Below are 14,201 nucleotides of genomic sequence, written 5' to 3'. Positions count from 1 at the left end.
TTCCAGTCTCCAAAGGTGGATATGAGAGTATGGAGATATGACACTGTGAAGAATCTTGTATTAGCACCTATTTATTTTAGCATACTGTGTAACATGAAAAGCAGTACAATCCCTCGTCTGTATTAATCTGATTTTACCTTTTTTTTTTTTTTTTTTGCAAGCCTCAGTTGGGAAGAACTATCAGAAAAGAATAGATCCATTACTTTAAAAAATTAAAATATTTTGAATTGTAGTCAAAGGTACTGCAGCAACAAGCCACAAGTAACTGCAGCACTATAAAAGGCAGAAGGAATTCCATCTTCTTTGAAGGTTATCAGTTTCTACTAGGCATAGACAGTGGAATTCATGCACTGTGGCTCTTTGGCATTTTGGGTCGGAAGGGTGACTACTAGAGATGAAAGATAGTTGGTACACGGCCCAGCTCAGTGTTGCTTCTGTTTTGCTTATCAGCAAAAGTGAAGTGCTCTTACCCTCAAAGAATTATGTAATCACTGTTACTGAGGGTATTAAATTTGTTCTAATCAAAGAAAACAGTAAATGTTCACTTTTTGGAATTTCAGCAATTTTAATTAAATATATACATATATGGTGAGGAGATTCTCAATGTGACAAATGAAGGATTGGGCTGAATGCTGTAATAGTTTTATTTTCCTGGGTAGAAAATAATATTCTCAGTTGTGTGCCCTGAGAATGCCAACATAACATGGAAACTATTAATGAAAATCTTTTCTGTATGTACATAGTATCACTCCATTTAGCAAAGATAAATGTGTTTAAACATTTAACAAAGAAAACAGGTCCAGGGAAACAGCCTATAGCCATAGCTGTTCTAAACAAGCAAAATACTTTTACTTTTATATTTTTTTCATATGCACTCTGACAGTGAATACTTGATATTCTTGCTTCAAGTGAGACACCATTTAGCTGTGCTGCGGTGTAAACTGCTGTCTGAAAGAGGCAGCATGACAAGTCTTAGCTCAACCATAACAGGTAAGGATTAGTGCCAGAGGTTCAGAAGGAACTATGAAAAATATTAAATGGAGTCATGAGATGCAATTTGTCCAAGGAACTATTACCTTCCTTTGTCATCCTCACAGTTGACAATGCTGGCGTCAATGGCTCCGATGAGTAGTGATGCACAGTTTTCATGATCATTGATTCTGCCAAAGAAAATACATTTTGAAAAGGCCATGTCTGCATATTTTTCCAGTTTCCAATATTGGTTTACTTGACTTCCCATTAATATTTCTTAGTGGTTATTTCTAAGTTACCCTAATATGCCTTTGTCTTAATGCTTTTAGTCACACTTCTGCATATTCATAATTTCTCCCTTTAACCAAACTGCATCTGCTATGATGGATTTCAGTCTCTAAAGCAAAGCTGATCCTTAATTCACTATGCACCAAGGTAATTTCCAAGTCCAGAACAAAGCTAGGATTAAAACCCTAATATCTTAATATCCTTAGTCTGTATGCCAAACACCCGTAGGCTTGGAAAGCACTCGGTCATAGACACTTACATGAAGAGATTTATTCTAATGTTTGAGGTACTGAAACCCACATCTCTTCCAGCTCACACATTTAGTACTTTGATTTGATGGATGTGTTCAATTAACACTTTTTCTGGGTTTTGCTAATTTGTCTCATTTCTTTATGAAAATGAACAGTATTTAGTAAGAGTAGTAGACACACAGTATAGGTAACACACTTCCACACTGGATTAAAAGCTATTTTCATTTTAAATTTGCACACCTTTTATTAGTCTTGAAAATTGCATACTCATTTAAAATACTATGAATACTGAATTTTTTTTCAAAGCTATTACTAGAAATTCTGATTTAAAATAATATGTTTCGGCCACAAAGAATTTTATTTCAAGTGATCAGCTTTAAAATCATTTGCTCATGCAAATAATTTCCAAAAAAGCTTGCTTTATTCTGATACTGCTACTCTCTGGAAACATATCCTAAAGCAACACTCAGCTGTTACTGGAGATTTCTACTTACACGGCACAGTGCAATGGAGAGAAGCTGTTACCATAGAACTTGTGGAAAAGTTTTTGTTCCAAGAGTACCTCTATGCAGTTTTCATGACCTGTGAGAGAGCAGATATTTCACAGTGTTGCACAAAGCAGGTAGTTCACTTAATTCATCTTAGGCTTACAAAGGTTGGAATCTAACACTTCAAGGTAAAAAATGAACATGATGTGTATATAAGCTCTTATGTGATAAATCAGAGGATTTTTAAATTTTATGGCAGCAGCAAGAGAGATCTGGGCTAATATTTGCATTTACTAAGAAAAAAGGAAAGCAAAAAAGCTCTTTTTAATGTGATGTCATGTATGTGGCATTACATCCAAAGCTTAAATGACAATACTGAGAAGCTTTATCCTTATATCAAGCAACGAGTTCAGATTATCCATTTCAGAATAATCAGTTCAGTTCAGAATATCCATCTAGCACATGGATATCCATCTAGCTCATGAATATCCATCTAGCTCTTGCACCAAGAGCTCAGAGGAGCATTCCTGGTCACTCAGAAATCAATTTCAGCATGGACATGAATAAAACCAGAATTTCATCTGGCTTCTTGTGTCTTGGAGCAAATGAGCTGCAAACTCCCTGGGAGGTACCGTGGAACTTCCCTGGCCTCTGAACTGCTGGGTGCACACAGCAAATGCTAACACTGACAGCACACAGGGATAATTTCCCTCTTCATTTCAAGTTCCTCCACATTTCCCCAAGCTGAGGCCAGCCCTGAGGAGGGGCAGGAGCCCCAGGAGAGCCTTACCATTGTAGGATGCCCAGTGCAGGGGTGTGTAGCCCTGGTTGTCCTTCAGGCTGCAGTCCTCCTCAGCAAGTGCCACCTGCAGTAACTCGCTCAGCCACGTGGCGTGACCCCGAGCTGCTGCAAAGTGCAGAGGGGTCCTGCCTCTGGCATCTTTACACAGAATAGAGACTTCTTTCTCTAACAGCATCTGAACACATTCTTCGTGCCCAGTCATGATCTGGTGACAAAGAAAGGTGTAAAGAGGTTGATGTAACACAGATTCTTGCCATGGAAATATGGAATGTGGTTGACACCTGTGAGCATGAAATGTGTGGATGGGATTCAGCAGGCACAGGTGAGAGCCCCTTTGCTCACCCGCTGAACTGCTCACTGCAGTTACCATAAAGTTCTGTAAAAATATCATCCCATGCATCAGCTCCACATTGGGTAGGAGGCTAGACTTAGCTAGGAAAGTCAGCTTAGTCAAGCTGGACTAGAGAAGATTAGATCTGCCTCTAGGAAAAACTTACAGGACTTATTTGCACCATTCCAAGAAAAATGAAAGTAACTACTGGCCAGTTCTTTCAAAGCAGTTATTTTCAGAATTCTTAAGCTGGTCAGGTACAAGAATAATGACTACTATTATAAAGTGTCTGGAGGAAAATAAGAAAAGTGGTCTAATCATTATTTTGTCTAATTAATTAAGGCAAATGTGAAATAAAAGCAAAGCATTACTAAGAGCACATCTCATTGATTATGCTTGGTCATGTTTCCAATCATTTACAGTGTTCTTTAGATTTAAACATCCCTGTGCTTATAAGTGAGTTGTAGTCACAGCAAAACAAATAATAAAGGATTATAAAAATTAAGTCACCCCTCGATGTAAAGCTGTGCATCCCAGGAGATCAGCTGCATCTACAGATGCTTCTTTTTCAAGTAATAAAGAAACAGCATCAATGTGCCCATATGCCACTGCAAGCATTAATGGAGTTCTAGGGAAAAAAAGAAAAGCAGAGCAGTCAGAGCTATAAAATGGCATAGTGTTTGTCCCTGCTAACTTCCACAGAGAAATCAGGAAACCCTGCATTTCTTGCCACCCCTACCCACAAACCCAGTTCTTTTCCCCATGCTCATATATGGCACCCAAGTGAAGGCCTTTAGTATGAAATTATTAAGATGTTTAACAACCAACTGCCACGACTGAAATAGTACCAAACCCACTTGTAAGCAGTTTACAAAAAACACCATTCAAGACAATCTGTTCTCTTAATAACCTATAATTACTGTCACCTCCAGTGACACAAGAGTTTTACAATACCGAGTCTTGTGAATGCATGTCCTTGCTAGTTACCAAGATGACAATGACCCAGAGTATTTCTTTTGCAAATGCTGCACATTTGCTTAAAGGGGATGAAGGGACATGAGGAAAATATTCAAGCTAAAATTTAGACTAACATGTCTTTCATTTGTTTCTGAAAGAGAACTATTCTCCATCTGTTTTTAGGCAGACTAATACCATTTAAAATTAAATGTGCAGACTTTATATGTACAACATTATATGTTCCAGACACCCCAAATGAGTTTCTTAAACCATTCACATTTTCACTTTTAAAATACATCTTATTCTCCCTCTATAACTGCCATTTAAGAAGCAATAAAGTTTGTGTAGGAACATCTCAGATGCATGTGTCACCTCAAATAAACACTGTGTCCTACTGCACCAGTCTAATGCACCAAATAAACCCTAGAATAGCAATGTTTTAGAAAGAAGACTTTACAGAAACATCTCGGGAGCCTGTTCATTTTTTATTGAATCTGGCCCTCAATATCTATAAAAGACTGTTTAAAGTATGAAGCAGAGGCTAAGATTAATGATTAGTCCTTTCCACATGGCTTACATCAACTGAATGTCTACTTTGTAATCTCTGCCAAACTCTATGAGGAGAAGTGCAGGAAATACAGTATTTCAAGTAAGTCCTTTTTTTTGTGAGAAATATGAGATGCTATTTGAATCACAGAGCTGGGAAAAAAACCAAAACCAAAGAAAACTTACTGTCCTTTGGCGTCTGTCACATCAGGGTTGTCTGCAACTTCCAGCAACAACCGTAAACAAGGGGTATGGCCATTGATGACTATAAAGGAAAAAAAAAAATCTATGTTTAATTTCAGACTCTCTGCCACTGGAATGCTTAGGGATAAGAAATGTCCTTATAAACAGGGAAAATACTCCACCATATAAGAGATCAACATTCCCCCAATTTTCATTTAACTTGTGCCAGTGAAATGGTGAGCTGTTTTTTCCTTGACCTCACGAAGATGAGGACTGGTTCTCTTCGATATAAAAATGCCAAATGAGTAAAACAGAAATTGTGATATTCCCTTCTGAGAAGATTTCTATTAAGGCAGACAGCATTTCAAAATCCCCCCAGACTGAGCAGGCAGGCAAGGCTTTCTGTGCTCAGGGTTGAACACAGTCGGAAATACACTGTCAAGGTTCCTTAATTTCATGTGCACTGTACAAGTGAGTACTTCAGTGCTGCTATGGAAAAAAAAAACATCTGTAAAGAATGATCAAAAATACAAATGTCAAATTCATAAATGCACGTAACGCCAGAGAATAAAATCCCCTTTGAGATTATCCATTTTATCAAAAATAAGACTTATCAAAACATTTGGGTTCGGTGGTGTTTGGGGATTTTGCTGCGGGGGATATTTTGGGGGTTCTTTTGGGTTTTGTTGTTTTGGGTTTTTTTATGTAACCCATTGCTGCTAGGAAACAGCTTTGAGTCTCTACATTCTGTAGGGCCTGACACTGAATCCCATCTGTGTGTCAGCTGGCTTTAAGGCTTCAGACTTTCATGGGATGAAGAGACAGATATTTTCTTCTCTGAAAAACAATTCCTGGGCTCAGCAGATACATGTTGTGTTCTTATTACAGCAAGTCATGCATTCACACTGCCTACACCCTGTGGGCTGAGGCAAAACCCTTGGACACCACCTATGTCACATCATGCTGGCAGAGAAACCGGTGCACATCATCACATTTAAATTACTCATCCAAAAATAATCTAAGTTGATTTACCCAGAAAAATAAAAGGCATTTTTAGTTATTTACCACTAAGTAATGACATATACATAACATGTAAACAGCTCTGCAGGGCTGGTAGTTCACTGGCTTGAGGGGGGGGAATAAAGGTCTGTTCTTTCTCCCAGCAGGAGGAAGAGAAATCATAACTTGTTCACAGAGATGTGTGAAAATGATTTTGGTAAATGAGTTTTAGAACAGATTCTTCCAGAAATTCCTAGGAGCTGACCCAGTGATTGCTAAGCATTACAGACCCTGCAGGGAACATTAGTTTTACCAACAGACCCACAACACTAACACCAGGGGAACATTTGCAATGGATTCCCCAGGCTAGCCAGAGGAGAAGCTGGTGGTAAGGAAATTACACAGGGAACATATCATTGGGCAAAGGAAATTCTCCATGTAATGAGGCCAGAGAAAGTCTGTTACTTCCTGGGGACAGACAGAAAAAAGAAACACTTCATTAGGTGAGTCCTCAAGTCCCAAATCCCTTTACTGACACAAACGTGCAGAATTCTGTCATCCAATCCACCACTGAGGCCTCCTGAGCTCAGTGCCCAGTAACTGTGCTGGTGTAATGAGAAGCAATGAGGGCAAACAGGTTGAAGGGGTTGGGCAGAGATTTCCTTCTTGTTTCTTCCCAGTGCAGCACGAGCAGGTGCTCGCTGTGGTGTGTGCAAAGGCACGCTGGCACTCAGGGGAATAACGCAGCAAGAATCCTGCTGGGTTTCTCCAGAGGCACCAGCTGACCTCCTTGAAATTGCAGCACCTCCTTAAAATTGTTCTTTTACACTTGCAGCACAGACTCTGAATGTGCAGCAGCTCCCTGCAGGTGGCACCAGCCCTGCTCCATCGCTCCTCAGCAAAGCACTGCCCTAGGGAGCACCATGAGAATGGCACACTGCAGGGGGATGGCTGGAGAGGGTGGTGGTGGGGGCTTTACTCCAGAGATCACTTCCACAGGACTCCACTGAGCTGCTGAGTGGAAGGTTCTAAACGTTGTCTTAATGAATATTTACCCAAAGTGCACTTAACTCACATTTGAAAGCTTTCAAATTCATGCCAGTGGTGAATTTCCTTTACTAAGGAGTTCAAATACTCAACCCATCTGCCCATTGCTTTCCATTCTGCTCAAGGTACATGTTCCCTTTTGTGTCGCATTCCTGGGCAGGATTTTTTGCCTTTTTTCTTCGTTGGGCTTTTTGTATATGTGGTTTTTTATGTTTGCTTGTTTATAACACATAACTGACTTATTTTGCTTCACTGCAAATTTAAAGAACAATTTATTTGCATTCCTGGGAATGTTTTTTAGTCTGAGAAGCAAAAAGCATAATGGACCAGAAAAGTTTGCAATGACTCTTCCTACTGGTTTCATATGGAAGGCACTCAATACCACAGAGATGGAGGTGATTAAAAACAAATTAAAAGGGGGTGGGGGGAACACAGTCTGAAATTATGTGAAAGTAAGAAAGGTGTGTATTAAAATAACATCTTCCATTCAACAAATTTACTCAGTTTACTCAGCAGTTTAGTATTTTAAGTCAGAGCTGTTAACAAAAATATGGCTTTGTTACCATTCACTTTTCTCAGCACTGAAGAACCTTTACAGTTCAGTTGTGACAACTAAAACTTATGTCACTATAACTACATTTTTAAATAAATGCAAATCTTTGCCATAGTGATGACATACCAGACCAAGTCACACCTTGTTCACATCAGATCCCAAGATATGTTTGAAGTAAGTACAGGGAAAGCTCTTGATCACCACAGCTCAGTTTTGTAGTAGCACTAATATTGATTTCAATTAATTAAACCATCAGTATTTATCATGGGGAGAAATGTGCTGAGTCCTGATGCAAAGGTCAAGCAGACAGGAAGCATTTTTAGTACGCAGTGTGGGTCTGTTAGGAGCATTTCCTTCAGTGCTGCAGGCAAAATTGCTAAGTCTATTTGACCTCATGTTTCGAGGTTGCACTTACACGATCACACACAGAGAACAAACTGATACTACAGAATATATATGCATTTCAGCAAGATGAAAAGATAAGCAGAAAGACAATTAAGTGTGGTACTGAATTAATTATCCACGTGGTATTCATTTTCCTTCCCACTAGAGGCCACTGCTACCCTGCACAGAGCCCTCCTGGAACAGCAGAGGAGACACATTTCCTTTGGCACCTCTGCATATTTACCTGACAGGTACCTGTCAAATAATACCCTTCAAATAAATGACAAAGTCTACATTTCCCAGCTAATTTTGCATGTTACATAATGAACACCCCACACAGGAGGAAAGGAGCAGGCTGCCAGCAAGTGCCAGTTCACAGGCTGGCTCAGGAGGAGGAGCCTGAGAGAGGGGGGTGATTTTCTGTGGTGCTGCCACTGCAAATGGCTGCATGTTTTGAACACCAGAACATTTTCATTGCCAATCAGAGCCCACATCTATTTTTCAACTTTTCTTCCAAAGGAGAAGCAGCGAGGCAAGTGTTCCCTCCCTCCCCTGATTATTTGGTTGAAGAAGCAGCAAGAGAAAGTGTCATGAGGGAAACATCACACCTCTTGAAGAGGAGGTGGGAACAGAGAGAGGCAAGCAGGTAAGGGCAGAGCAGCAGTGGTGTGCAAAAATAGGGGATTCTGTACCAGGGATGACTGAACCACAGGGGTAGAGGAAAAAAAGATGAATGAACCAGTAGAAAAATGGTTTAAATGTACAACATCAGCAAACAAGTACCACTCCTCAGGACAAGTGAGAATGTTCCTCCCTTTAGGAGAAATGTGCATAGCAAGAGCAGGTGAGTAGCTGTACCTGCTCCAGTGTGGGAGGGTTCATAGCACAGGGGTAGCATAAGATCACACTCACCTGAGGCATGGAGGGGGGTCCTTTTGGTGACATTGTCCTTTACAGTGACAGAAGCACCCTGGCTGATGAGAGCTTCCACACACTCTGCATGTCCTCTGAAGGCAGCCAAGTCCAGAGCAGTGCGTCCCTTGTCATCCTTAATGTCCAGATCCACCAGAGATTGCAGAAGTACCTCCAGAGCTTGATGGTGACCATTGTAGGCCTAGAATTGTGAACTGTGTCATGTAAAGAACACAACTCCTGTCTATCAAAGACCTTTCCATAAATTCTGAATAAAATCCAGCCCTTTCAATGCCTCCTAAACACAACAGAAATCTGTTTTATTGATTCCTTATGACTCTCTCTTCAGCCTGAAAGGATTCTTCCAAGTTACATTGTACCCAAGAAATTAAAAATTCCTAGAGTTTAGGAAAAGAAATTATGATTCTTCGTTTGCTCCAAAATTCTACTACAACCCAAAGTGAGGAAATTTCAGGCAATAATTTGCCAGGCCAGCACAGGTTAATCAGCAATTCATTTTTCACATGCTACAGTATCTGACAGGGAAACATTTGCTTCAAAAAACAGATTCAGTTGAGAGCTGCGTGGATTATCACCTGACTGGTGCTGAATTCAACACATGTGCTGGTCTCCAACTAAACAAAAGCGACTCTCAAACCAGATTTTTGTGCAAATACAAACACAAACTTGACCTGCTGTTTCCAGCTGATGCTTCATGGAGAATTCCTGCCAGCAGGATCACGTGGTGGAACAGCTACAGTGGACAAGCAGATGCACCTCCAGACCTCCAGCCACGCTGGGGCCAGCAGCACAAACAGGGGTGGCATTGCAAAACCCCAGTGGAAAGTGCCAGAAATTGGAAATGTTTTGTTCAGCTTTGTAGGGCCTTCCCTCCTCTCCTTACTGTCATACTCAGAGCATCCTTTTTATTTACACCCAGTTGTACAGTTAGTGTCATCAGAGTTGAAGCTGTGAACTCTCCATGCCCAAAGACATTCAAAATGTGATGGGGCACAGCCCTGAAAAAAATCTGCTCCAGCTGATTCTCCTTTTACCACAGGTGGGACTCCATCTGCAGAGGTCCATGGCAACCCCAGCTATGCTGTGATTGTGCACAGGAAAACTGGGAAGAGGAATCATCAATCTTGAGCTCCTGGGACAGGGGAACAGTTGTTTTCTCTGAGGCCACCTCTGCTGGATCCTGTTGTGATCTGCCAGTGTCCACAGCATTCTCACAGGGCACTGCTGGCCTTTCAACACTGCCCCACACCCTGCTGTGCACCAAAGAGGTTTTTTGCACTGCACCTCTCCACCAGAACATCAGAGAATCTCATTCCATGAGCAAAGCCTAGGCTCAAGCTTTGGCCACATATTTATAAACTAGTTCTAAATACAAGTGTGAATTTCCATTTAGTTTCACTTCAGTGTCTGTGTCATCTTCCTACCCAAGTGTTAGAGTCAGGAAGAGCCAAGAGCTTCAACTGCCTAAAACTTAATTAACAATTCCAGCCCAGAACCTGGCTTTGTTACATCCCTTCCCACCTTTTTCAAAACAAGCCCACAGTTAAACTTGCTTCAAAGACAGAGATTAAGGAACTATTCTAGGAGATACTGATCAAATGCTTTACACATCTCATACTTACAGCTAAATGCAAAGGACTTTTTGTAGCTGCAGAATCAGATTCCTCAAATATATTGTTGGTTTTTTCCAGAAGCTGGGAAGAAAAAAAGAAAGTCTTAAAACATGAGGCAGGATAAATTTTCATGGACTATAAATCTGTAAATCAGTAAAGATGTATTTTGGCCACAGTAATTATTGAAGAATTGCAAAGTATTTTCAAGCTTTTCTGCACAGGGTAAAGCTATAAAACCAGTTTAAAAGCTTGTCATGAACATCCTTACTCTGATTAATTATTTTCCATGAAATCCTGGGGCCTGCTTGGGTGAGAAAGGAGCCCTTAAAACAATGGATTTGTGGAATAGAGCCCTCAGTAAATTCACATTGGAGAAAGCTCAGTTTCATGATTCCACAGCATGTGCAAGCCATGTCTGCTACAGTGTTTTGGGTAATTCTGACACATAATTAGCACTGGGAATAATTATAACTGAGCTGTGAATCGCTGATAAATTATAAAATTGACTGAAAGAACAATCTGCTCCTGCAATGACAGTCTTCCAAAATGCAATTCTTACAAGCACCCAGTAATATCTAGTAACAAATCTGTATAATCCTCTCCATTTTACAGCTTAAAACCAAGGACATTTCCATCCATCTAGAAGGAGGAGCTGTGGAAAAGCCCCACTCCACAACAGGACATGAACCCTGACAACTTATCCAGCTGAGGCTGCAAAGAAAATCATACCCAGTGTCAAGAACTGAACATTTGTTGAGTGGCACTGCTCATGTGCTTGGCCTTTTGCTTAGTAATGATTCAGAGTTAGTCTCCAAAAGCCTTTAGGAGTGGAAATTACCATTTTACAGAAAATGACCAATGGGAGATTGTATAAAAGAAAATAAGCAGGACAGTCAAGTAAAACTGACTTGGAATGTTTCTAAGGCTAGAAATACATTTTTCAGTCTTTCAAGGTTTTTCATTTGGTTGGTTGGCTGGTTTGGTTTCTGGGTTTTTTTTTCAGACCCTAAGGAATTAATCAAAAAACTGAAAAATAAGAAAGTCTGTAAGTGTTTTGACCATCTGGACAATTTTAGGCTGTGACTACATGGAAAATTCTCCAAAGAGGCCATGAAAGGCTACAAGGGGTTTGCCTGTGCTGCAAGATGATGGCATATTCCTAAACACTGATGTAGGCCTGAGCTTTTGGTGTAACAACTTAGTCTGCAATACAAATTAGCCTTAATAATGCATAAGGTGTCACAAATCTCTTATTCAACAAGGCCAATAACCTGAACCCTATGGAAAAGCTAGGAAATTAGGCAGCAATTTAATTTACTTGTATATTTTGTGCCTAGCAATATGTCAAGACTATGTGTTGATAAAAATCATAAGTAAGTAGGTGTGTGTATTAACAGGTAATGCAAATTTAACACTTCCCTGCAGCTAAGAGAAAGGAAAAAAAAAATCAAGCCTCCCACCAGTTTCTTGGTAGGTTTGGGGCAGAGTTAAGAAACTCATTTGGTGTTGCCATGTGGAACCACCTCCAGTTAAAACACTGCTCTGCTCTTATGTAAGAGAGCTGTGAACAGGATGAAGCAGTAGCCAGCTATGAACACACAAATGCATCTGATTTTCTCTAGTGAGTAAACAAGCTAAGAAATCCCACTCAACAAGCACTGAGCCTGTTCCCCTGCCTACCTGATACTGGCCTTTAGTCTGTGTCCATGAGGTCAGCACAGCAGACTCATTTAATCATTTTTAATTACATTGATCATCACATGCTGAAATTCCAGGATCAAAATCATAACAAGTAAATACTTCCCTTCACCTGTCAGAAGCCTCCAGGAACAAGGCAGATAATTGCCTTTCAAATAGATGAATAAAACCACACAGAAAATTGACAAAATTAAGGCACTAAAGGCACAACTGGTGGGATTGGAGAGCCCCTGACAAAAGGCATCTCCATGGCTTAGTCAAAGCAGCTTAGGCTGGTGCAGACCTGGCTTAATGAGCTTATTAGTCATAAGGCTGAGTATCTCCATCAAAAAGTCAAGTGCAAACACGAATTTGATGGCAAACCTGGGAGCTCCCAGAAACAGAGCCATACACTGCAAGAGGAGAAATTATAAAGGAGAGCAAGAAGAGGAAGGTAAAAGACACAGCACGAATAATTTTCCTGGCATTCCTTGTCAAGCATCTTTTTTTAAGAATTAAGTCACTTGAATGATGAACATACTGTACAAAGAGATAAAAAAATACCAATTCCAAGTCACCAAGAAATCCTCCAGTTTTACCAGTGTTTCCATGGTTCTAAGGATGCTTTTATACTAAGTTACATATATTTGCAATAATAACACATAGAACAGTGTGTCCTTGGGGGACTCTAGCTCCATTATACTTGGAAGAAGCTCTCCATAGTTGCATCTGTTTTAAAAAAGGTACATTTATCATTCAGAGTCATTTGTCCTGGCAGCCATGGAAGCTTAAATCCCACAGAGCAATCCCTGTGGCTGCTGTGCTGCAATCCATCCCTGCCTGTGGAGCTGCACTTCACCAAAACCAGACAAATAAGCATGAATTGCCAACAGCTTATGGTTACTGGTGGCTGACTGCATAATGTCCCAGCTTATTGCATTTCTTATTTTTGGAGACTTTAAAGTTTGTTTTGCAGCAAAACTCTGTACTGACTGCCACAGATTTCAGGTGGATGTCAGAACTGTGCAAAGATCCTGCATGAGAGGGGCACTCTTCCCTGTGGGCAGGTCAGAACCTTCCTGAAGGCAAGGGTACCCTTCTTCTCCTTCTGCCTCCTGGGAATTCCCAGCATGACCCTTTCACTTCCTGTGACAGCATCATTTAATACTGCAAGTCATTTTATGAAGTCTTCCTCAGACTCTGAAACAGGAACACAAATGCTTTGGGAGATGCAGACTAAGATAAAACACCCATTATTCAGGTCTAGTCTTACAAACTAACAGCACTGCAAGATTCCTACTATAAACTCTCCTCTCTTCCCCAGTTCAGCATGAAGATGAATAATTTTTACAGTTCACACCATTTCATTTGTGCAGTAAGGGTATTTACAGGCATAAGAGGATTTACTGCCTGATTTTATTCTGTGGTTATAATAAATGACTCTATAGCAGGATACAGTGTGGGTTCCCCCCTTCATTTTTGGGGCATTCAGATATGCCAGTTAATGAGTCAGGATACTTCCTATGATTGTCCTCCAAATATATGCTAAAATTTAGCTCTGGTATTAAAAAAACAAAAGGAAAAAAAAAAAGCAGCTTCATGGAGCATGTCAGTAATTTTAAATGACCATTAAGCAGAAAAAGTGATAATACTTTCATCATGCATAAAAGGTTTAAGCTACACTTTTCAAAGCAAGAGTCAAAAGAAACTCCAAGCCATAGACAATGAAATGCTGGGCACTATCTCAAACCTTCCAAGAGAACAGCATGTGTGGATCTGTCCAGGCCATCATGCTCAGGCACCTCCAGGCACAGCCATTTCAGTGCACTGCCAACAGTCCTGTCCCAGGTTTGTGCTAAGTGGCACTGAAGTGAAAGAGACTTTTCTTTGAGAGTTTTCCTGTTTTATTAAGGCAGCTTTGACATTGCAACACACACACACTGGCAGTGCTGCTGGTGAACACCTGCAGCTTGGTGCCATTCATGCTGATTGTGAAATGAATTCAAGCCAAGCATTAGATTGGCTGTGTATATTCTAAAAATGGCCTTTACTCTGAAGAGTTATTAATCTAACAGTGTTCAGAAATATCCACACATGTGAAGAGCTGATCAGAAGGCAACAAAGACAAAAGAAATGGTTGGACATTGCTCTTCTGCAACAATTCTGCAGCAATGCCA

The 14,201-nt window shown here is 40.4% G+C and overlaps 1 protein-coding gene across 5 annotated transcripts in view; it reads right to left on the bottom strand.

Moving 5' to 3' along the window:
• Window positions 1–14,201, bottom strand: part of ANKRD44 (ankyrin repeat domain 44) — a 128,950-nt gene that overhangs the window by 7,208 nt on the left and 107,541 nt on the right. For all 5 annotated transcript variants that reach the window (XM_030241573.2, XM_030241574.2, XM_050976908.1 and 2 more), the window contains exons 17-23: window positions 10,357–10,428; window positions 8,714–8,915; window positions 4,822–4,900; window positions 3,643–3,760; window positions 2,790–3,006; window positions 2,006–2,093; window positions 1,077–1,160 (exon numbers count right to left, since the gene is read on the bottom strand). In XM_030241573.2, coding sequence (XP_030097433.1) covers window positions 1,077–1,160; window positions 2,006–2,093; window positions 2,790–3,006; window positions 3,643–3,760; window positions 4,822–4,900; window positions 8,714–8,915; window positions 10,357–10,428 — 860 coding nt within the window. The remainder of the gene's footprint in view (window positions 1–1,076; window positions 1,161–2,005; window positions 2,094–2,789; window positions 3,007–3,642; window positions 3,761–4,821; window positions 4,901–8,713; window positions 8,916–10,356; window positions 10,429–14,201) is intronic.

The sequence above is a fragment of the Serinus canaria genome, chromosome 7, assembly GCF_022539315.1.
Source record: "Serinus canaria isolate serCan28SL12 chromosome 7, serCan2020, whole genome shotgun sequence".
Taxonomy (NCBI): Eukaryota; Metazoa; Chordata; class Aves; order Passeriformes; family Fringillidae; genus Serinus; species Serinus canaria.
This window is presented reverse-complemented; position numbering and strand designations above follow the sequence as displayed.